General features: G+C 42.7%; 1 protein-coding gene across 1 annotated transcript in view; it reads right to left on the bottom strand.

Annotated features, from left to right (window-relative positions):
* PARD6G (par-6 family cell polarity regulator gamma) overlaps nt 1–24,266 on the bottom strand; it is a 68,132-nt gene that overhangs the window by 38,048 nt on the left and 5,818 nt on the right. Inside the window, exon 2 of the mRNA XM_056333241.1 lies at nt 16,265–16,487. Within this exon, the coding sequence (XP_056189216.1) occupies nt 16,265–16,487 (223 nt within the window). The remainder of the gene's footprint in view (nt 1–16,264; nt 16,488–24,266) is intronic.

The raw sequence follows: 24,266 nt of genomic DNA, 5'->3' as shown, positions 1-24,266 counted from the left end.
TCAAGTCACAGTTTGCAGAAAGATCTTTTGCATGAAAACAAAACAATACACAAAAGTCAGTTCCCAAATGGATACAGAGAGCTACATGTGGAGCTACAGGAAGAGAGAGCTTAGAAGCCACTTGCATCAGGGATTGTTTTCCTCTTCTGGTTGGGGAAAAAAGAGAAAACATATCCAAGACAAGAATGTGCAATAAAATCAGATTAAGGAATGTTAGTCACTCCTGGCTTCCCCTCAAAACAGAAGTCAAAGACTTTCCGCCATTCATTCACAAGATGTCCAAACAGTGAGTCTTGCTGAAAGAGTAAGAAAAAAAAAAGAAAGAAAGAAAAAGTGAAAGGAGGCAAAGTAGGTTGCTCTTCTCAACCTACTAAAATAAGCTCCCAAAAGTGCTTTTCCTCCATCCATGTGCTAAAAGCCAAAGCAATCCCTGCAGCATCAGCAGGCGCTGTGGTCAGGGCTGGGTCCCAGCCAGCCAAGAGTGCAAATACAGTATTAAATGCATTCATACTTTCCCACTGAGACAAAGCCTGAAAAGCCTAACCACTGCTCCATCCTCTGTGCTGCCTCTTCCCAGTTAAGCCTCCCAATATTGCTCCTAAATTTAAAAAAAAAAAAAAAAAAAAAAAAAAAAAGTCCCTGACTGCTTCTATTCATGTTTACACAAGGAAGAGGCTGAGGGTCATGGGCTGGAACAGCTGAGAACAGGCACATTGCTGCAAACGTGTCCTCTCTTCCTCGGATTTGGCTTAAATACTCAGTGGCTTTGCTGTTGCGATTTGGCATCCATTTACACAAACACCAGTGCGGTTCTCAGAGAAAGGACGATTGTAATTGAAACCACCAAAAATACCCATTGGCATACAACACTTGTTATTTAGCACAGACCCCCTTCAGCAGTTTTCATGGTCACGATTCAGCAGACATGGTGGCAACACTCCAAAATAAGGTCTCTTTCTCCTTTTTCTGCAAAAGGACCATGGAGCTGCACCAAGCAGCCTAGGAGAGGACCTGATGCCCCAAGCTCAACCAATTTACCAACACACTGCATCCCAAACACAAGAGAAAAAACCAAACTAACGCAGCTGCAAACAAAGCATCGCGCTAAGCCTTCACAGAGCCTCTCCCAGGAAGCCCTTTCCCCACAAGCAAAATGGGCCTGGGCTGCTATTCCCAGGAGCTGACGAGTCAAATGACTTTGTGATGAAATGCTTAAGACCAGACTTGTTATTTAAGGAGCCAGTATCTCACCTGCCTCTCAAAGATAATACAGGTACATGAGACAACACACCAGAACATAGCTCCTCTCCTTACCTACAGGAGTGACATGCTCTGAAGCAGCTCTTCTTTGACTGTTTTGAATGCGTCATGCCAGCACAGGAATTGTTTACCCAGCTTCTGCTGAGGAAATAAAGCTGGACATATAAACACTTCCCAACACTTGCAGAAGCTAGTGCATGTACAAAAAGCGCTGTTGGTTCGGGCGGTTTTTTGTTTGTTGTTGGTTTTTTGGTTGTTCTTTTTCAAATGACTGAAGATAATTTAAAATGAAAATTCTTCATCTGAAAAAGGGCCTGGCTGAAAAAGTTACTGAACGGCTATGATGTGATGTTTCCCTCCAGTTTTTGACACAGAACATTATGCTCTAGACTTCTTGTAAATATATCTCAACAAAAAATGGTTGTCAGCCATACAGTTTCAAAACAGTTGAAACAAAACTCCCATCCTTCCTATAAAGCTGTGCTTAAACTTCAGGCACAAGGTACCATATTTAGCATTTCCAGAGGAATGTACACAGAGATGACCAGGAAGAAGATGGCTGTGGTTGCAGACTTCCCTCTAAGCACCTTCTTTTGCTTTGAAAACAAACACACTATGTCCAAAGAGAAGCAGCTGCTTACCAGCTCCCAATTTACACAACCATTATTGGGCAAGTGAACTTCCACAGATACAAGGGGGTTTGTGTTGCACTGGTCATGTCAGGTCCTCCGAGCTGTTAGACACAACCGCCTTTCATGTATGAGGACTCAGAATCTTCTAAACCAAATCAGAGGAACAATTCTGCTCCTTGAAGTCTTTATTGGGTCCGAATTGAACTTGGCACCTCGGCTTTGAATCTCATCATCCTCCAGAGGTACTGGGCTACTGCCTATTCAGATTCTTACTGGTCATTGCCTACGTGGGAGGCCTAGCAATCAGGGTACAAATAATAAGCAGCAGAGCACAGCAGCTGTATCATGCTGGTGCACCGAGAGACTGAGAAAGAACACGACAGACAGGAACCAACTTTAACAAAAATGGTAGAACCGTGCATTTGACAGGTTGTTTTAATCAAAGTAAATCACTCATATATACCTGTCCTGAGCAGATTACTCATCATAACTGTTTTAAAGCCATTAGCTGGCAGCTGTTTCCCAGTTGATGTAGATTCCCAGTTGAAGGTGCAGTAGACAACACACCCAAACTCTTGAGTTTGTTTTTTCCTCAGTTTATCATTAAAAATAACTAAGTATCATGGGATCTCAGTATCTTAAAAACACTTCACGATTTCTTTTTTTTCCATCAAGAAAAGCTTATCAGGCCAGTGCAAAAGCTGTTCATTCATAGCTTAGTGGGATGATAAAGAATTAGGCATATAACTTGCCCATCACAAAAAAAACCCCAACCCACAACTTAAAAAAAAAAAAACAAAACAGAAAGCTTACCCACCTTCTGCTCTTGGGAAAGCAGAATTCTGCAAGTTGCAAAAGCTCACACGCTTTATCATGGAAATTATTACATTGTTCAGGAGTGGCTAGTGGCAGTGACTGCCACCACCCTGGCAGACGCACCACTTGTGTCAACTAGTGGCTTGGTAATCATGAGCCTCTTAACCCTCCGTTTCCAAAAGACACACCATTCTGAACAGTGAAAAGGAAAGCTCCCCATAAAAGCACTACAATGCAAGCAAATTCAGGAGCTGTATTTCAGTGGCCCTGTTCTTCCACACCTTACAGCAGAACTTGTCTTATTTTACTGACATGCAAGCTGCCAAGAATTGATGTTGAGATTCAAATAAGCACATCAAGTATAGATAAATACAACCACTGTTTCTTCCAAGTGCCAATATTCTCAATGCTGCTGACAGATAAAAAGCTTGAACCATATTCTGTACTTTACTACCCAAATTTAACATCCAGCTTCCTTGCCACCTTGACACCTGGTAGGGTGTCTCCATAAACCATTCTAGCCAGGTAGCGAGGTATCTGCTCCTTAGGCCTCTCAAATTGCTGTTCAGAACAGCTACTGCTTCTGCACATGCATTTTTCAAGCCAGCTGGCTGCAAACGCTAAGTGCTATAAAGAATAGTTAAACTGATTATTTGTTTTAAAATTATTCATATTTTAACTACATAAAAGAAGAATCTTGAGGCAAAAGATCTAGAAAGTGAGGTTTTGCAGACAGAATATATGAATTTGGAACTTAAGTCCTTACTGGGCGCCGTTTTAAAACCAATGAAATGTTGGTGTTCCTTCAGTTCTTTCCACATGTTTCCCACACATGTTTAAGTCTCCTGTGTGTTCCCTCTTCCTCTGGTTTTTGAATTGGACTAAAACTTTCTGTTTGTGGGTAGGTAGACTCTGGAAGAAACCTCAGTGATACAAAGACTTCAATCTCAGAACCATCAGAACCCCTCCTGCAAGCTAACAAAGCAGCCAAGCACGGAGTTGCAAGTTACATGTAATGTGAGCCCCAAGAGACCCAGACTGCATCTGCACAGGGCCAAGACTTGCCCTTCGACCCTGAACTCTGCCCTAGCACTCCGCACCAAAGCTCACCACTTGGGGTATTCACGTATTTGGTGAGCTCACAGAGCCCATCCGCATGCACTGTAGCCAAGCACCACATTCAAGAGGACAGGGATTAATTCACTGCATTGAATAATAAGCATTTCTGATTTGTTTAAGGCTGTATGAAACCTAGTAACATAAGCAAATCTTATGTCTTCCTTGAAACAGTAAAAACACTAGGAGTCGGGAACCATGCCTCAGCAAGACTGGAATCAAATCCGAGTTACAGACCCCAGAACTGCATGGTACAGAGCGTGTAAACCACGCCAGTCTGCATGAGCCAGTAACAACCCCATCATGCAAGGGGGATGCAACGCCATGCCAGAGACTCTGTGCACCTTACAGACATGGGACTGTGGCAAGCTGCATTTACAAACCTTCATCAGACCTCAGCAGAACTGCAGAAATACCTCTAGCAGCATTCCCTCCACAGTGATCCCTCCTCAACAAGGATATAAGTTCCTGTTATTTCTATGTTCAAGCAGTACCCATCAATACTGACATACCTTGTAGTGCCAGGAGGTTTTTAAGACAGAGAAACCTGGTTTGCTGGAACTGCAAAGTTCACACCAGTTGCAAAAGGACCACCATGGAAGGCTACCATACAGCAAGTGCTAGCAAGCAACCTAGCTAAACAGGTTTACACTATCAGGGAAACAATTTCCTCTCACAGCTGCTGCTGGTGCACATACAGAATTATCTTCTTCACACTTCTCTTCCAGTTCTCCTGGGACATCCACATGGAATTGGTCTAAGACAGAGGCAATAACATTTCTGAAGACAGATGAAGTTAGTGACACTGATTATCCAAGATAAGGACAACACACCCATAAACCAGACCAACAAGACTCAAGAGCATGCTACCCACACACTGTATGACACCCACAAGGATAGAAAGGCATCTGCACCACACTCTGCAGCTCCAGTACTTCCTCATGATGCAATATGGCTCTGGGAACTAAGGACACAACTGGTGAGAGGAAGGGTGTGGGACATAACCACCGCCTACCAGCTGAACCAGGACCAACAGAGGTACAGAGCTGAAAAAAAAAAAGAAAAAAAGCCACTCTGGGAAATATTGCTGTCTAGCCTTACACCAGGCATCCAGAGATAGGACCAGTTAGCTGAAGGAATGCTCTCCACATGACCTTCATGGGCTCCAACACCAGTGAAGCCCACTGTTAGACAGGGCTTTGTGCACACCTGCAACACCACCCTTCCTCTTGCTCACCACCACTCTGCACTTCCCAGCACTGATGCAGATGACACGTACCCTTGCGTGAGGGTCATCCGAGCAGAGGACGTTGCGGCAAGCTGTTTCCTGTGATCTGTAACCCATGAGCTGGCCACTGTGGCCAGCTACTTCTGGGAATGTTTCAGAGAGGGGAGATGGGTTTTGAGGTACTGCCAAGCCTCTTTGCCCACAGCAGCACATGTTAAATCACAATGGATATCCAGTCTGCAGCTCCTCCCAGCACTCCCCCTCACCTCTCCATCCCCTCTGGATGACATGGTAGGCCTGAGATGAGCTTATATACCTCCCCCTACCCCAGTGTGCCCTGCTGTGCTTGTACACAGAGACTGGTGTGCAGCAATGAATGATCTCCAACACACAACCTGTATTATGGCCCACAGCTACCATACCGTTTCATTACACTGTATGTCCCCCGTAAGGTGACTGAGAAACTGTGCGTGTGGCAGTGGGAGGCGTGCTATGGTATGACACCCAAATAGATCAAGGAAGGAGAAATTAAATCCCACTTGAAGTGGAATACAGCACAGGCCAGTGCTATTCTAGAGCCAGGACCTTCAGGGTAGCCTGCAGACAGCTATTCAATTCCTCTCTTCCAATGCAAGAAGTGTAAACACACCAAACTACACTGTGACAAGAACTGCCAGGTAAAGCTGTCACATGGCCTTTGAAGTCAGCCAAAAAAATCAGGGAAGGGGAAATTCCCCAATACTCTCACCAACACCTTTGCATCCACAAGTAAAAGGCAAGAGACCTGAACAGAAGACTGAAGTTAAACAAAAAAAGTTTCCTGTTTTTCATAGTTATGGCCCAGTGTAAGCACAGATACCTTGAAGAGGTCAGAAAGGCACCAGCCACACAATTACTGAAATCAACTAAATCAACTAAAACAAAAAACAATGTGATGTGCCTCTGGGCTTGGTCTATTTACACAAGAAGTGATGTTAGCCAGATCTAGTGAAAAATCACAGCCAGAAGTAGTTATTTTCAGGCACCCTTGCAAATGTTAAGCTCACTAGCAAATAACGAGCAGCACTGTTCAGACTCAATTATTGTCTGTGCAGGGGAAATCCCTGGGATACCACCTTTCAGGTGCTACAGGCTGGTAAATGGAGATATCGTGTGATTACCCACATGGAAAGTTAACTCCCTCATGAAGGAACCTAATGGATGAAGAAGCAACTTTTCAACCACAGAACTGCAGGACCTAAGTTCAGTTTAACACTGCAAACAAGGATCTCACATTTTGTGAGAGATATAGCTAAAACCCACCATGAAGAGGTCATCTGTAGCTTTGAAGACAATTCAGGCTTGCGGAGAGATCCTGTACCAAGGCTTGATGCATAAATGCTAAGTTGGCTCCCTTGTCTGCAACCCTCTCCTTCCTCCAATACTTGGGCAGAAGTTTTAAAAGCAACAAGTATATTGCACAAGCGTCCAGTGCACTGTTAAGTGACTGAGTAATGCAGGCACAATATATATTGGCATTCCTTCTGCTATTGATATTCTGTCTCTGCTGAGAATTGTTCTCAAAATTTTAAAAATATCTTCTTGTATACTTTACTCCAAATGTACTATACTTTTATTTTTTCCCCCCTCTACAAAGTATAAGGCATGTTAAAACTATGCAGCTTCAAGGAATGCAAGCTTAGGAAACTCCATTTCTTCTTGTTGCTGGCCACAAAAATAATACCCCTGGACTTACTTATGGGCTCTATTATAAAGCATTCATCTATTCATTTAGATTCTTGAAGTTTAGGGGAAATTCCTCTGAAACTTTATAGTTTTCTGGTTAACACAATGTGTTTTTTCCTCCCCTTTACTCATGCCAGCTGCATTTAAAACTAGACCTTAGTAAGTGCACAAAAGCAAGAATGTAAATATTACATTATTTTGTAAACAAAATCACAGCACCTGCTGGATACATACTACTAAAACTACCAAACTGGTTGGCAGAATGAAAATGAAACAGCAATAAAGCAGGCCAATAAAGTGAACAAACCGGTTGCCATCAGTGTCCAACCCGAGGTCGTAACTGACATATCTCTTCTTGTCATACCTCAGTGGCATTCAGGGATGAGGAAAACAGCTTTAGGTCTTTTCGAATCCTCAGCTAGTACCTCAGCTTTAGAGGAAACAGCCATGTTCATCCACAGCAGCTGAGGAGGCAGAAACACCATTTTGGAGCTTGCTGCTGCCAGCAGCTGGGTTGCCTCACCATGCCCTCACTGTCCACTGGATTCTAGCTCTCCAACTTCCACAGACACTAGGTAGTACAGAAATCAAATTAAATAAATGTTCTCCTTCAAAGTTTTCCTTGGGGTGTTTTTGTGGTTTTTTTTTCTTTTTTTTCTCAACTCCTCTATTATTTCTAATGGAAAAGGATCGTCAGAGAAAAAAAAACCAACTGGCCTAAGACCTACAGCAAACAGGCAGTTTTTCCTCACTAATTGCTGTTTCCATACCGGCTCTGTCACTGTCCCACCAATGCCAATGTTCGCCAAGTCTCCTTCAAGCACTTGGAGCAAAACAGCCACCGGCAGCTGCACGCTTTCACCCAACACACTCTCCTGCCTGGTGAGCAACAGCCTTGCACAGCAGTTAAAAAGCTACTGCAAGGAACAGAAAGCTGAAAGGAAGAAAAAGCTATAAACTGAAGAAAGTGGAATAGAAAAACCACAAGAAAATTAGCCAGGGGAGATATGAAAGTTTTTAGGGGTTGCTTATCGACAACTTCTACATCACTTAATGTCAGCATATAGCAGGAGACTGAAAAGCAAGAACAACATTGAAGTTTTCTAGGTTAATAGTTTCCTTAATATTCCCACAGGATTCTTTGCTACTCTAAACATAGCACAGAGGAAAAAATAAGATTCGAGTAGATCATCATCAGGGGCAGGTTCAAGTTCTTTCAACCTCCCCCAAACCGTTTTCTCACTTGGAACCGAAAAACATCCAGAGTTCTTACACAGTGTTAATGCTGACACTAACATTTAAATTTGGAGCATGTAATCCCGACAACACAGGCGGTATGAAGACAAAAGAGGAGCTTTCAGTCATGTAAAAAAAAAAAAAATCCAAACCAAACAGTTTGAGTTTTTATCTGTTGAGTTATATTTCAAGTTAACTTTTTAAAGCCTACAAACACCTAGCAGAAACATCCTTCACTGCATGCTTGCTTTCAGTGCAGGAGTCTACCAATTAAGTTGTCATAAGCCCTGCAGTGTACTTAAGAAATTTAGAGTACTTTAGAAATTTAGCAGAAAGCCTATTCCTGAAGGCCTGAGCCTTGAGTTAATGTTTGTCTTTTATTGTGCTATATACTCTCCCTCACTACAGGAAAACTACTTTGAGCTTGTGAAGTCTCTTCAGGTAAAATCCGGTGTCAAGGAAGAGACTGTCAAGTGCATTTCATTATTATCTGCACATTACACTTGTTTCCATCACTTACAGAAGGGAAATGACAACCAGGCACAACAGGAAAAAAAACCGAGCCATGAGCAGGAAACAATCTCTTGTTTTGACTACTAAGGAAAGATAAATAGTGGAAAATTCCCCTCATAGGAACCTTAACACAGGTGGATCATTTGACAAGTCTTCCTCACCACTGGTTTTATATGGTCAAGCCACCTGTTAGAGCAGCTTCACTATCTTAAATAAAAAGGGTCAGACCAAGGAAGAAAACAGGAAATAGTTTTATTTGAGACTAACTTTAAGTAGACATAATTGGGGGGTTATTTTATTTTCCTTTAAATACTGTCAGAGCAGCCATCTGCAATTGTAAGACAACAAATAGTAGTGTGGAGGGACAGAAAAAGTGTTTATTTGCTTATTCTTCTATAGGTTACCAGCTAAAGAAGCATGAAGCTGAGTAGAGGTTCCTATTAAAGGCTGCATGAGTTCCCACTGTAAACAAGTTGTGGTCTAAATTCAGCAGAACATGTGGTGCTGGAACCAGCTTGATACAATTTTTAAGCAGCATCAACTGTTAAAGTCTATTATTAATATATTTTGTTATGTATATTTATTAAGTTACTAAACTTTGAAACAGAAACCAAATCCCATGCAGCTTTAACACAAAATTGCAAGAAGCATTTGCTGCCAGTGACAGACCAGCAGCAGCATTTTTGCCAGGCTTCCATTCCATGCTTACTGTACACTGCAACTACTACTATTTATGCAGTGCCTATTTCTGCAACAGCTCCCACTCTCAGTTATTGACTGCCACCACAAAGCTCATCTGCAGGCTATGCTATTTCCACAAGTTTCTTCCTCCTTTCACTGAAAATTCTTGCTTACCAGCTGTTCTGGTTGCAATTAAAGTAACCAGTGATGACAATCAAGTACCTTCAGACCTTCAAAAATGGAGTTTTCAAGGAGGAGCAGAGAAGCAGCCTCATGCTGGCTTTCTCTGCTCAGCCACCAGGTATCACTAACCATGCCAGCAACAAAATCCAAGGCTGTTTTGTGTTTATGTTTGACAAGCCAGATTAAAAATACTATACTATGCTTTTAAAGATGGTTAATAAAGTAGTTGAAAGATAATGACTACCCAGTCTCATCATTTACACATGAAAGAGAGCAGAGAAGTTACAGTAATTTGTTGCCAGACTTCACTGGAACAAACAGCTGCATTTTACTTATCTTCAGATATCAAAGGACTTGAGTGGGACAAAGATTACTCGGCTTGACAAGTATTCAAAGACCCCTCCAGCTCAAAACCAGAGATGTTTCTGAGGAAAATCATGAAAGGATTTAATCTAAGCCAAGCAGCAATTCCTATTATACTAGCATGATATCTACCACCATCCTCAAATCTTGTTAAAGCTAAGACAAGATGCTTTGCCTCCTCTTCAAATACAGTGGCATTGCACATTTCCAAAGGCTACAAGCAGACAAGTTCCAGGAAATAGAGGCTTCATGGCAGTGTTAAATCATGTTAAATCTGCTGTGACCCTGCCTATCCCATGTTAGCTCCTGACTCAACTAGTTTTCTGTCAAAGAGCTGGCTTGGAGAGTTCAGCCGCTGGGTCACACCAGCACCAGGGCAGAGGAGACAGGGTAGCAGCCCTAGGACAGTCTGACCAACAGCAGAGCTGCACCCTCCAGCACACCAACAAGCTACACCAAGTGTCAAAAGAGCTTCTTCTCCCTGCTCCTCTCCTCTTATACAGGAGCAGATAAACTGAAGACCTCAGGTCAGAAGGTGACTTGCACCCTTAACTGTTTTATTCCTTCAGACTCATGAAACCACTGTGAAAATCTGCGCAGCTCAACCAAGAGCAAGACCAGAAGCAGTTCAGTATTTTCCCTCAACATGTGCTGCAACCCGCTTCATTAATATATCAGATGCCTTCTACAAGAGCAGTAAAACTACATATTTCTTGTTCAGAAATACATTTTGAGAAGATGAAGTCAATGCCTGTGCTGTAAAATAAACAGGAAGGTTACTGAAGAACCAAAAAGATGTGAAAGACCTCAACTCAAAACTTTTCCAACTGTACCCACTCTAGAAGGCTAAGCAGAGAGTTAAAGGGTTTAGGTAGCTGGAAATAGGTTTTATTTTAGTTGCTGCCTCAAAGCCAGTTTTTGTGTTTAACACATGTGGTTAGAGAGCCAACCACCATTCCTGGGGATTATCTGCTTAGAGTATGAAAGACAATAAAACAACCCACCATCAGTTTTTCAGTCAGACCTGGGCATGTTTCCCATTAGCACATTTTTATTTTAAAACTGAGTGTGATTGCTCTGATTTTATAATACAAGAAAGCGAAGCACAGATGTTGGTACTTCGAGCAGAACAGAATTTTGCCAGGTAAATAACAAATTGCAGAGTTATGAACTGCCTCTGAACATACAGAAATACGTTGCATGGCACAGCAGTTTAAATACATTAGTCACTGCATGCAGTTAAATAAACCCAGCATTCTCCAGTCTTTGATTTAATGTAAATTAAAACAAGCCAAATCCAAAACTCAACCAGGTAAATGCACATTTTTCCCCTGTTGCTTTTGGATCAAGCTTTAAGTGAGAACTAATGGTAGACAGCAGCTCTAACCGCTCAGGGATAAAAGCATGGACTGGTGTTCAGTACTGGTTTACTGTTACAGTAACGGACTATTAAAATACAACTACAAAAGAAATTACACTTGGAGCAAGTTTCTGAAGATGGTACTTAATGGCTTTTAAACACTGTCAGTTTTCCAGACTGCAAAATGCAAGACAATACAAGTATCAGAAGACATCAGCCTTCTCCAACCTCAGGCTGTCCCAATTAACACCTGCAGTTCATCTGTGGCATTTACTAAAATTATGTAAGGCCCTGCTGCAGTAAGCTGTAGAGTGTTATCTGCTGTTAGAATGCTCTTCAGGTTTTTTGCCTTTTATGTTTCTGAAAGAAGTGTGATCTTTGACAAAGATACACTGAAATACATATCCAGCACTTCACCTGTCTTCTACTTGTAGGACACTTACCATGAAACCACTTAAACCTTTAGAAAGCTTTAAAATTAATTTTATTCGTGGAAAGATTGCGAATTTGATCTAAAATCTGCTTTAGAGTTGACCAAGTGCCCCCACATTCATTAATTTACTGTAATTTTTATGGAGGTTACCTAACAGCAGTAGTAATACACCTGCAGATTCACAGGAATGGCAGCTGTACTCACACAACTGCCATGTGCACAATCACAGTCCCTACTGACACTCTATATACAGTCTTCTCAAGAAGACTGCCTGAATATATAAGTAAGTTTGTTATTTCTCCAAACCCCAACTCCTTCAAGCTTTCCTTGAGAATTGTTCTGCTGAGGGATATGTTTTCATCAACACTACGGATTTACAGGAATAAGGTCACTCACAGAAATTCAGGCAAAGGCGGCAGAGGTCCAGAACCTCAAACCACCACACAGGAGACACCTCTAGCCATGCTACAGACAAAACAAAAAAGCTTCTCAGAAGAAAAGTTCATTTGACCTCAGTGTGGGATCAGGGATGAGGCTTGACAGTCTGCTCACCACCTCTCTCATTTCCTTTGCTACCAGAGCTACCACAGATTTTCTGTTACTGCCCGTGCAAACTATAAGGCCTGAAGAGTAGAAGGAAGTGAAGGTCTGGTCATCAGCAGCCTCCATCACTTCCCCCAGAATCAGAATTATCAGTCCGGATTTACAGCAGTGTGCTCAGTTAGAATAAGAGCCAAATATTACTCTACTCACTATGGTTGCTGTAGTTCAGCATCTTGGTCCTGGATCTACCTCTCTTCCTTGGAAAAAAGTGCTGCACAGAGTACTTAGAGGGTGACCAGCATGTTAATTTTGCAACACTTCCCTGAGTTTCTGAACTTCCTAGGTTAAATACGCCATAGTAGTAACCCAAGCAAAAGAGGAGAAATCTTGAAATCTCTTTTACCTGGTAGACCTCCACTTACATCCTTATAGTCCACTTGCAAAGTTCAAAGAGTCATTTCAGGCAGGTTTACAATTAAAAAGTAGGTATAATTCTGCTATTTATTCCCTTCCATTTAAGAGCCTCCAATACAGTCTGGTTTGAACACATACCCTGCCTCTGGGAGACAGGCATTAAAGCAACATTTGTTAATAATATCATTCCATTTAATCATAGAAGGAAAAATGTAATGCATTCACAGTATGTAATAGTAACTCCTTTCAGTTTCTCTATTCTTTGTTTCTGCTTGAATTCACAGCTTACACTTAAATATTTTTGCAGTATTCAAGAGATTTTCTCAAGAGCTGTAGTTTAAGTCAGCCAGAACAAAGGTAGTCTTGAAAAAATGATGGCCAACTGCATCATCAGATAAGCTCTTCCTTCATCTGGGTCTTGGCTTGAGTACAAGAGTTCAGTTATTATGGATCAAGTCAAACACATCCATAATTCCTTGCATTGTTCTAAGGTCTTTGGGACATCCGTCCGTTCCCCAGCAGCAGGCACCTTGCATAGAGTTCTGGGTATGTCCAATTTCAGTTACAGCCAAATGAATAAATTCATGGGCTCAAAGCATCAGCTGACATAAATCACTACTGTGCTAATGCAGTCAAAAGAGCCGCATCAGTTTACAACACAGGACACAAACCATACTTGCAGCCTGGGAAAGCAAGTTGAAGGAAGACTGCCTTTTCTTTTTATAGCCCAGTTCTCTAATTAGGATTTTTGTCTGCACTGTAATTTGGCATTGGAGGAAAAAAAAAAAAAAAAAAAAAAGGAGCACCACGTACTTTCAGCAAATGTATCACCATGAGCTATAAAAGCTTGTAATAGCTGAGTTTACTCAAACATGACCTGCCAACATCCCCAAGCCTTCAAGACTCAAAGAACTATGAACAGTTATTGTTGCAAGCACACTGGGAATGGCAATTCAGGTCCACAGTGAAAAAGGCTGGCTAATAAGCACTGACATCCCCCACCTGGGGAGGGAAGAGCTACCATGATCCTGAAAAATTTGAGACTAAAGAGATTTGAGCAGAAAGGAGGAAGTGGAGTAGAAGAGCCATCCCATACCTGGACACTAACCTGGCATGTAGGAATCCAAGCAGTGCATATACTGCTTGCCCCTGGGGACAACCAAGTGAAGCACTTTTGAATTGAAAAAGTGTAAGGCTAAGCTCAGATGAAGAGCAACCAGGCAAACAAAAATCAAACTAGCAAACTGTTGCTTGATTATTGTGCAAGGAGTAATTTACCTATTTTGCCACTCCAGGAACAAATAGTTAAGCTGTTTTAACATGCTTGTATAATTCACTTGACAAGAGAAAGGATAGCTCAGCCAAAACCAAGGAAAATAGCTAAGATGTCTAATCATGCAGTTGATAAACAGTTTGATCTGCTAGAAAAAAAAAAACCACCTTCAACTATTCAGTCCTTCCATGCCTGCATACTTCTGCCCAGTTCTTTCAAACCCTCCCTACTCCACAACTGAGAGAACAGCCTTTGGCAGCCATCTCCCAGGACTCCTCCCACTGAAGGGCAGCAATCCCCAATCCAACAGCCTAGGGAGCCCACATTCTGCAGTCTCCTTCAAAGTCACAGAAGAGGACTGGCCTTGCGCTAGCATCCCCATCACCTTAATATCCAGCATCTGAAGTCAGAGTTTAAGGTGTGAGCTGAAGCACTGGCAGGCACATCACATTCCACTGAATGGCACAATGACTTCTTGGTGCTAGTCATCTCATTCTCTAATGCAAGTCTCCAACAGAAGGACCAGCATTGGTCCATCACCCCAGTCTAACAACAGGGGAGCAAAGAACGAAGAGACAAGCAAGGTTTCACTATCTCCCATCACTGTTCAAGGGAACAATTTCTAATGGCTTCTTAGAAAAGGAAATGGACATGATTGTTTGGGAGCATCCACAAGTATGAATTTCAAATGTTAACCTGAGGAGTCCCTTATTAAAGGTGCCATTAATTAAAGGGATAGGCCAGAATTTACTGTTCCCTTCAGCTTTATAGAGGGAGAATGTGTGTTGAGAAAGCTTTCAGGCTTTGCCACTCATGAGGAGGCATGGGCCTGTCTTCCCTCTTGTATAAGTTTCCCTAATTGTTGGCATGATTCTTTTCACTGAGCAACAGGTAAAAGAAAATCTGTTTAAAAAGGAAATACTGCACTCCTCCATTAAGGTTACAAGTTACAAATTTCCACAACTAGTATGCTTCTCCTACAGAAGAGGAGCGAGCATTTTTTCCACATGCAGTCAACAGTTTTCTCTCATCTGCCTACTTCTGTGATCAGTGTTTCGATGGCAACCCTCCTCCCAACACAGAGTTGGGGATACTTGGTGACTTCAGCAGTCTGCCCAAGAAGAGCATGCATTCTGAACAGGATTGATCCAGAGACATGAATAAACTCAAACTGATGCAGGCATGACAAAGTCATGCAAGTGATTTCCCATGACCTGACCCACCACGAACATTCACAAGCCCTAACAGGCACTGCCGGAAGCAGACTTAATAGGAGTTGTCATCCACCTTCGCATTTTCTGTACAAGGGAGAGCTAGCAACCCAAGTCCTCTCCCACAGAGATTTCCACTCATCTGACAGACACACAAACAAAACAAACTGCTCTAGACCATCTTCTCCATTGCCTCCTGGAGCACTTGTTCCCATCTAAAAGAAGGTGGCAAACAACACACTCTGAACGGGCAGGGCCGTGCAGCCCTGGATGTATCTGACACCACCAAATCAAACCACACACTGCACCAGCTCATACCAATGAGGAGGCTAGAGCCTCCTGCTAAATCCTTATCAGTAAAAACGCCCACATAGCAGAGAGTTCAAGCCAAAAAAGCTACATGACTGCTCAAAATCTCAGATCAAGTCTCATTTCTTACTCTGCTACTGACAAGACTAAGTCCAAAAGCCCTGTGCTATAAATCACTACATGACTGAAAAAACTGTGGAGGTGGTGTTAACGAAGTGTTAGGTTCCCCTGGGGTTTAAGTAGCTCTGTCGGAAGACATCCTGATAGAAAATCCAATCCTCATCTGAAGCAACCGCCAAACATGGTCTTTAAGGAGAAGGTTCCAGTATCTGCAACAAAGGCCTGACAAGAACAACACACAGCCAACCTGATGTCACCTTGACCTTTGGGCAATTCTGCCCAGGGTTTGCCTGATGATTCAAAATAGGAAAATTTAACACTCCTTAGCGTAAGGACAGAGGGGAGAATCATCATTTGTCTGTCTGCCAAGTCAGCATAGTAAAACAAGTCCTCATTTGTGACAACTTTTTTTTTTCTTTTTATAATTGCCTATCTGTGTGCATTCACACACTATACAGGCATGAGTCATTTGGGTATGACACTGACTGTCAAGATGGATAGATAAGATTTCTAAATGTGAAGTAGATCCCTCAAACAAGTGGAGTAGTGCAGTTGGCATGCTCAAGTGACGACACAGTACCACTATCACGAGGTACACTCCCCTCAGAAAAAGAGGGGCTCATGGTGATTCTTAGTAAGTTATCCTTCAAACACCTTACAGGCAGCAACAGAGTCCCTTTGCCTGCCCTGAAGTCATGCCATTCCTGCAAGCTGTACTGAAGTGCCTGAGGACAGAAAAGGCTCCTAGGTTCCTCTTATATCATCTCAAACCTTAAATGAGGGCCGCAGATCCAGGCTTCACCTTCCCCCAGCACACACTGAGGCACCAAAATGAAATTGCATCTTACCTTGTCTTTGTATAAAAACCCTGAGCAGTGGATGAGCACTTGAAACAGCCTTGAAGAAGTTGTCATCGTTATTAATTGGGAGAAGGTCTCCATGCACATCAGCATATCCAATCATCACTTCCAGGTTGGCTATATGATGAATGTGAAGAATTAGTTTGTAGAAGTCTTCAAACTTTCCTGGCTTGTAGCGATCCAGAGAGAACCTTCTGAACTCTGCCCCAAACTGCAAGAGAAAACAAAGAGAGCATCTGCTGTCAAACATCACCACAGCCCAATGCTCTAGCTTGGCATCTGAACATGATGTACATCACCCCTCTCTTTCTATGACGAATAGAGATACCTATCTGTGCTTTCAAGTCTACAAATGGCCTTTTAGGTCCTCACATTAGAATATAACCATGGCTACCAAGACACCACCCTACCTGACAATAGAAATGCTCAAGCGTGCCACTTTAAAAGGAAGTGCATTTTTTCAATATTAAGATTTCATTAAATCCTCAAGAGGATAATTGCATTTGTAGGATTTAACTTTGAAGCTCCATCATTCATTATCATCACCTCAGGCATCCACAGAAACATTCTTCTCCAAAGCAGAAGTGTTCACTCTACTGCTTTCAAAAGAAGTTACTCAGCTATTCAAACAACCTTATAAAAATTCTTTGCACATTTCCCATCAATACCACTGGGATCCCAACCACAAGACCTTTAAAGAAGTGTGGTATGCGAGCGCACAGCTTGTTATTAGGAAATACACTCACTCTACACGTCCCCTGAATTTCCTGGTAATCTATACAGGAGGAGGAAAGTTCTTATTCTAAGTTAGTTTTCATGGGTTTGATTTTTCTGTCACTCCACTGATTTTTATTTTTGAAGCTCTACAGACCATTAAGTGGCTGTTAAAAAAAAAAAAGAGGGGGGTGGGGGTGCGGGGTGGTGATTTTGCACAATTGAAAATGTTATAAAACTTATTTTAAGTCAGTCAGAAAGTGACTGAGGAAAAGATTTCAATGGATCTTACTTCTGATATTAGAAACCAAATATGCTATTAAAAATAGAAGGAAAAAATATGATTCTCTAATCAAGGAAACTAGGAGGATGAAAACAGGCATCTAGCTGAATTAAGTAGCATAAGTCATCTTTCTGGTACATTTACTTTCATAATTCAGAGTGAGTAGTACTAGTAAATCTGTTCATCATTCATCAGCTGAACCTCTAAACCCATGCTAACTCACTCCTGAAAGCATGGAACCACATCCATAAATCCAAGAACAAGGAAGGCCATGACTAGGATCTCACAGAAGTTCTCATTTGCCATGTCAATCAATACCAAGGCAAGAAACCAAAGACAAACTAACAGGCAAACAAAAAACAAAAAAAGAGAAAAAAAAAATTATCTACAGAAAATTCTCTTCTCAAAATGGAAAATGACTTGCTTAAAGGTTCTCAGATGTTAAATCAACTATACATGCAAGCCGCTCTTTTGCTGAGACTAACAAAAGTATGAATCATCACCATAATAATCTTCAAGAAAAAAAAGAAAACACAACCCTACCGACTTTGGGTGCAACTATGTTCTCAAATTACTTCCGCAGTTGTGAAAATCCCACTCTTCAGCATCAAAGCTTAGTTGTGATCATCTGAAAGCTTGTTTAGTCAAATTATGCCGCTTGTTTGTAGTATTAACTGCTAGTTCCAGTTTGGATTTCAATTCAGAGTGCCCATCCAAACGCACAAAAGCTGAACAAACCACAGCTGGTTCCAGTGGAGGGAAAACAGTCCTTTGTCCTCCATGCCCTGCTCCTCTCCAGAAAAAGCCAAGTGGCAGCTTACTTCTGTTGACACATTTCAGACTGAAAAAAAGCTTGAATTTATTTGAAAAGTATCTGAAAGTTTTCTTTTTCCTAGATTCAAACAGAAGCAACCATCTCCGCGTGCCAAGTTTAACATCAACAGGGTAAACTAAAGGGCCAGGAGCAAGGAAGGCTTTGTTTACTGCTGCATCTCCTGCCCCACACACCTGAAGGGGAACACTGCATTCCTTTAGCTGAAAAAGCTGCCAGGGTATCAGACACCAGTCCCAGTAATCATGTGTTTACTGGACAACTTGTTCAGGACCATTAGCATGCATACTACTTGCAAGGCAGCGGATGCTGTGCAGTCTCACCCCAGCCAGTATGACACCCATCCTACACAGCTGCCGGGACACCTGCCCTGCATGGTCTGCTGGGGAGGCCATCGCTCCTCCTCTGCCTGAGACACCAGCCGAGGCACAGGCCAGCTACCGAGCCAGGGCATCATGCTCAGCAGGAAAGCGACGTGGGAAAGGAGAGAGAAAAGAAGGAAGGATGGTTATTTACACATTGGTGTGACCCAAAGTTCAGTTTAAGCTGCCACATGAGAGGAGTACAGCTGGTGCAAGGGCCAGTTCTCCCAGCCTAACCCCTCTGGGCACACCAGACGTGGTTGTGGTCAGTGGAGTGTGATATGCAAGCAACAGTCCACCCACAGGGATACAACTGCAGACTTGGGGCACTGAGGTGTGATGCAAACACCGCATCATCAAACTAACTTGGTCACACATTCAGCCCCAGAGACCACTTCCTTCACCTAGGAACGGGACAACAGGAAACAAACACATGCAATTTCACTTGTGCTTTTTGCATGGCACAGCCCTTTAAGCCAAGGGAGCTAGATGGTGGCTCTGCAGAGGAGGAGAGGGAGAAAGGAAGAGTCTCTTCAAAGAGATTTAAGCAGATAATGAGGATGATGTTTTTTTGTTTAAAGGTTAGTATTACTGTAGCAGTAATTTAGCTGATTAATTTACACTGTGCATACACACAGGCAGCAACCATTGTCAGCATGTCTTTTCAGAAGAGGGGGGAAAAAATGCTTCAAGCTCATTCATCATCCCTAACGAGGCCAATAGAGTATTGCAGTAATAACAGGTTTTTCAGTACCACACAGCTTAAGAGACCGGGTGCTCTGCATTGTATTCTGCCAGGATTTCAAGATAACATCCTCAACGTATCCTCCAGAAACTACAAATTCTGAGGGCTTTGCACAGGTAGCCAAGATGACTATCTGCTTTTCTAAGCTACAAACAAAGCTCACCTTTAGCATATCCCTCCACAGAAAGACACACAAGGACTGCTGTCTGCCAGCACAATCTCTGCCAGAACAATACTGCATTACACTGTTTGATAAACTAACAGTTTTAATAAGCCGATTAGCTTTCTATAATGAAGTAAATGATTCTGACCTATTTATCTAATCCAAATACCACATGTATTATTGCAGAAGTGAGAGGACAGGAGGGTCCAAGGGAACTTAGAATTTAGTCTAACAGAGCTAATTATGACCGGAAAAAAAACCCTAGAAAGAACTGTATGTTTTGTTTCAAAACGAACAGGCTCTGCCCCAGGATCCTCCAAGTTATCAGCTGGCCACTACACCTGCTGCCTGCAGCTAGATGACAAAATGCACCCAACAAAAGTCTATACATCAAGCAGGAACCCTGAGCAAAAACAGATGCAAAGAAAAATTAATAAAAAAGAAAGAGCACAGTGTTTTGATACAAGTTATGTTAAAGAAGAAAAAAGTCACAGCTAGCTGACCAAAACTTACACAGGCTGACCAAGAGCAATCAACTGGTTTTTTGGGGTTTTTTTCCTGGCTAGGGAGGACAAGGGGTCAGAGGAGAGGAGGGAGCAAGATTGTGAGGTTTGTTTACTTGAAGGGCTGTTATTTTGTGAAATGAAATGGAAGAGTTATTTGCAGAGAGACCAACTTTCATTTTCCTTTAAATGTTAAGTTTCAAAAAGTTTACAGGGTCAAAAATGAAGCCCTATGTTTATGAGGTGCCATCCCTCTAGTTTATTGCTGGCTTTGAGTTCAGGCTATTGTAATAAAAGCAACATTGAGCAATAAACATTAATTACGTTAGCCACCTACTTCTCCCATGAAGTAAAATCAGGAACAGAAAGAAAAGCAAACACTCTCATCCTTGCATAGATTGTAACTCCTGCTTACCTGTGAGACTCTCGAAGTGGGAAAGACCTGGTCAGGGCTGCTTTATCAGTGAGGAGGAGTAGAGAGCCAGAAAGAGGAGGAGGGAAGCCTGACCATAAGTGGTTTTGTGCTGGCTGACTTCATCTGGGACTTCAGAGCTCTGCTGCCACATTCACATCTGTTTCTCCGTTCTTTCTTCGCCAGCCATGCCTTCCCTAGATCACCCCGCACTCTCTTGCTCTGCTCCCAATCTCACTGTGGTGTCACTATGGTGGCAAGTTGCCACCAACCAAGCAGATGTTTGCAGCAACAAGTTCTCTCTCCTCCCCTTCAACCCCTTGCCCCAAAGCAGCTGTGTTCCATCCCAATGATCAAGCTGGCGGGAAGCGTGGGAGTCCCCTGCTCACCTTGTTGTTTCTTCCAAGAGACAGTCACAAGAGCAAGACAGCCTCTCATCTATTTGCCCTTCAAAGGAGCCCCATCAGAGACACCATTTCATTACCTTCCCCCCCCCCCAACATTTTTCCTGATTGGCATCGTGCCACACTCCTACCCTTCTCCCTTGCATTCTCCCCTTCCACTCCCCCATAAAAACACAGCCATGCTTTAATATCTTCAATTCTTAGAATAGTTTCTCCTCCCAAAGAAATCCATTGGTTCCTCTTTTTCACGCTTCTTGGAAACAATGCTTCATGTCTCTGCTTTTTGTTTTTGTTTGAAAAACAGCAGCTTTGCAACCTTTCCAAACCTCTCCAGCGGTCTGGGAGGCTCTGTCCATGAGAACATTTTTCTCTGTTCTGCATCTACTCAGAAGATAACTTCAGCTTCTCTGTCCCCATCACTCTCAGATCAACCTCCCATGCAGTCTCTTACTGATCACTTCACAGATGCTCAGCTGCCAGCTCAAGGGCAACTTGAAGCTACTTGCCCTTTTCCCTGCTTCACCTACTTTCTTTCATTATTGGGCACAAGACCATTACACTGCCTTCCCCAGCACCTGTAACTTCAGTACCACTCATCATCCAGGCAGTTGCATATATCTACGTATTTATTACCCAGATCTTTTCTGCCCAATATCTTAAATCCATGGACACCATTCAGCTACTCATCTGCACAGCTGGACTTTGCCTTGACTGCTGCCCTATACTTTTCCCTAGCCTTCCTAAACACTGTCTTGTCTCACTACAACCCATTTCTTGGTTGGTGGTAGCTGGTAAAAACAGTTATCCATAAAAGCAGTTTTCCCAGCTTGTTCGTCTGAACTCATCACCCCTTTTCTTCACCACCCTTGTTCCCAGTAGCTCCTCTCCTATCAGGTCACCCACGTAGCTGCTTTCTCCCTACCATCCCTCTCAGTGAGCAATGCCTCCAAGCAGCACCCAGTGCCAGATTTCCTCACTGCTTCACTCTTGATATTTAAACTCACGGTGCTGTCCTCCTTCAAGAAACAGTTGTCACAGCAAAGCCTTTAAAATAAATCTTTGCCTGAAGTGGTTGGTTTACCTTTCCAAACACAAATCTCTTCCTTTTTTCTTCTAGTCCCTTACACCTCTGGGAACAAACCAAAGTCTGTTTGCAAAGGATGAAGACCAAGCTGGTCCTATATTTTCGAAAGAACACTAAGCGCCACATACACCACGGCACCACACAGCTTTAGCACAAATACAACACGAGATGCAAACATACATCCATGGTATGTCACTATCAGCACAAGGGGGAAAGGAACATTTGGTGTCTTGCCACCCAAAGCGACAAAAGACCCCTCCCATCGAAGTCAACACGCCCAACAGCAGCTCAACCTGTGAGCCTAGCTTCCTGCAGAAAGGCAGCTCTGCACCAGTACAGGTCTCTTACAAAGAGATATCTGCACAGTTACAAGGCACCTGTAAGTGTAAGGGCTCTAGTTGGTTGCAAACTTATTTAAGACCCTTTTAGTTTCCACCAAAGGTTTCCCCATGAGCTCAGGGCCAACAACAGCTACAGGGAAGTAATCTGACACATACACCCCACACACATACCCCAGCCAGACCTGATGGGGGACTGGGAACAGCTGTGCAGGGCAGAAGCAGGAGGGATGGCCCCAGGCCACCTGGCTTGGGGCTGGTGCACCACACCCTGCCCCAGACATTTCTGCCTCAATTAACTTCAGGAATTTCCAATGGAAACGGGCCTACCTCTGTACTGGGAGATTGTGCCTTCACTTAGAGGGAGGGGAGGTCTCCAAAGGTACGTTTCATCTTTAACTTCTGGCCTGCATTGTAAAGGTAATTAGGGGCAAGCAAGCAATCCTTGGAAGAACATTTCTTGGTTACTAAAAGCTCAGATGAAGTGCACACAAAGTCTCTCACAAAGGGAATGATAAGGGACTACTGAGGAAAGCACTATTAATTGCACCCCCGAAGAATGCCTTGGAGGTGGCTAGTCCTGCAGTCTGCCAGACAGAGCCTCCACAGGTATTTTAACCTCACATAGGAGATGTTCCTTTCTGACTTGGCTGTAAACAACTCTTCAACTTTAAAGAGCACCTCGGAAAATTAAAACGTCCATTGTTCAGTGTCCTTTAGGCCTGTTTCAGTGTGGCAAGACTACATTCAGAAGACTATACTCACTTAAAACAGACTGGCTGGACCAAGTTTTAAGCAGATTAGAAATTCTCAAGTTACTAGGCTAAAAAGGATTACAAAAGTAAAGCTGAGAACCTGGAGGCAGGATCAAGAATAGGAGAGTGTGGCAGGTGCTGAAACACAAGGTAGCAGTCCTAGCCTTCTGGTCAATGCATCGTAAGGACATCCAGGACCATCCAGTTCACACAGCTAGCACCCAAGCCTGTAACAGTATACTAACTTTGGGAACGTTGTCAGAGAAACTATCATCTTTCTGTAACTAGATTTTGACCTTTTTTTTTCCTTGTTATGCAGGACCTGAGACTATAACCTGAGCATCAGAGTGTATCCTCCTCCATCCCATGCTCTGCAAAGCCAGGTAGCTCAGAGCACACGTCCGAGCCTTACCTGTATCTCCCTACAGACACAACTGCTCACACAGTGCCGGAATACAGATCAGAGAAGGTAGTTACACTGTGCTGGTGCTTGTTGCAGCTGTCAACTGAACAGAACTATTGCAAAATACTTGTCTGTGCAACACCTTTGCAGCTGAAGTTTGGCCACATCTACAAAGGGCAGGAAACACGCACAGGACCAACTGTTGTGGCTCAGCTGCTCCATGGTAACTTGCTAAAATGTGGTCACTTTCCCTCAAGTCACCTAACCATTTAAAGACAGACTTAGGTTTACTAGGTATTACCACTTCAGAAAGTCACTCTATTATGAAAAACAAAGATTTGTAATAACAGAGGAACCAGGAGTTCAGTAGATGCTATTTAGCACATAGGAATAAATACTCTACTTGCTCTCTGAAGCCCAGCAAACTGGGAGGGAAAGGAATTGAGGCAAGATTTCTTAAGACACTACCCTTTACAGTCTCTTTCTCTTGACACATTTTGCAACAATCCAGACTGTCTCAAGTTGCTATTGCTGTGGCATACTGTCTTCATTTGAGAGGGGGAAGCACTGCGGTTTTCTGAGTCCATGCCACATTTGGTTTGCATATAATCAAATACATTTTGAAGCTCAAAACCAGAAGTTAAATCAGCTGGTTACAGGCTTTTTCACTGCACTTATTTTAGTTTTATTCTAGGTATGACAAGTATGACCTTAGCTTGGAAGAATCTAAAGTACTGCTTAAAAACTTAAAGCAGACTTAAAAGTCTGGTTTTAAATCCTGTAGTTATAAAAAGAGTGATGCTTTTTGATCAATTTTGAAGTGTGCTACACATGGAAAATGTTTCTTAAAACTTCAGAAGGCCCGTAAGGCTTCAGGATTAGAGTGAAATCAAAGTACAAAAGGCTGGAAAACACAATGTTTAGACCTCTCTCACTTAGTTAACACCAGAGAACCATCAGGCCTTTACAATCTCTTCACAGGGAACTGGTAA

This window comes from Falco biarmicus, chromosome 3, assembly GCF_023638135.1.
Source record: "Falco biarmicus isolate bFalBia1 chromosome 3, bFalBia1.pri, whole genome shotgun sequence".
Taxonomy (NCBI): Eukaryota; Metazoa; Chordata; class Aves; order Falconiformes; family Falconidae; genus Falco; species Falco biarmicus.
This window is presented reverse-complemented; position numbering and strand designations above follow the sequence as displayed.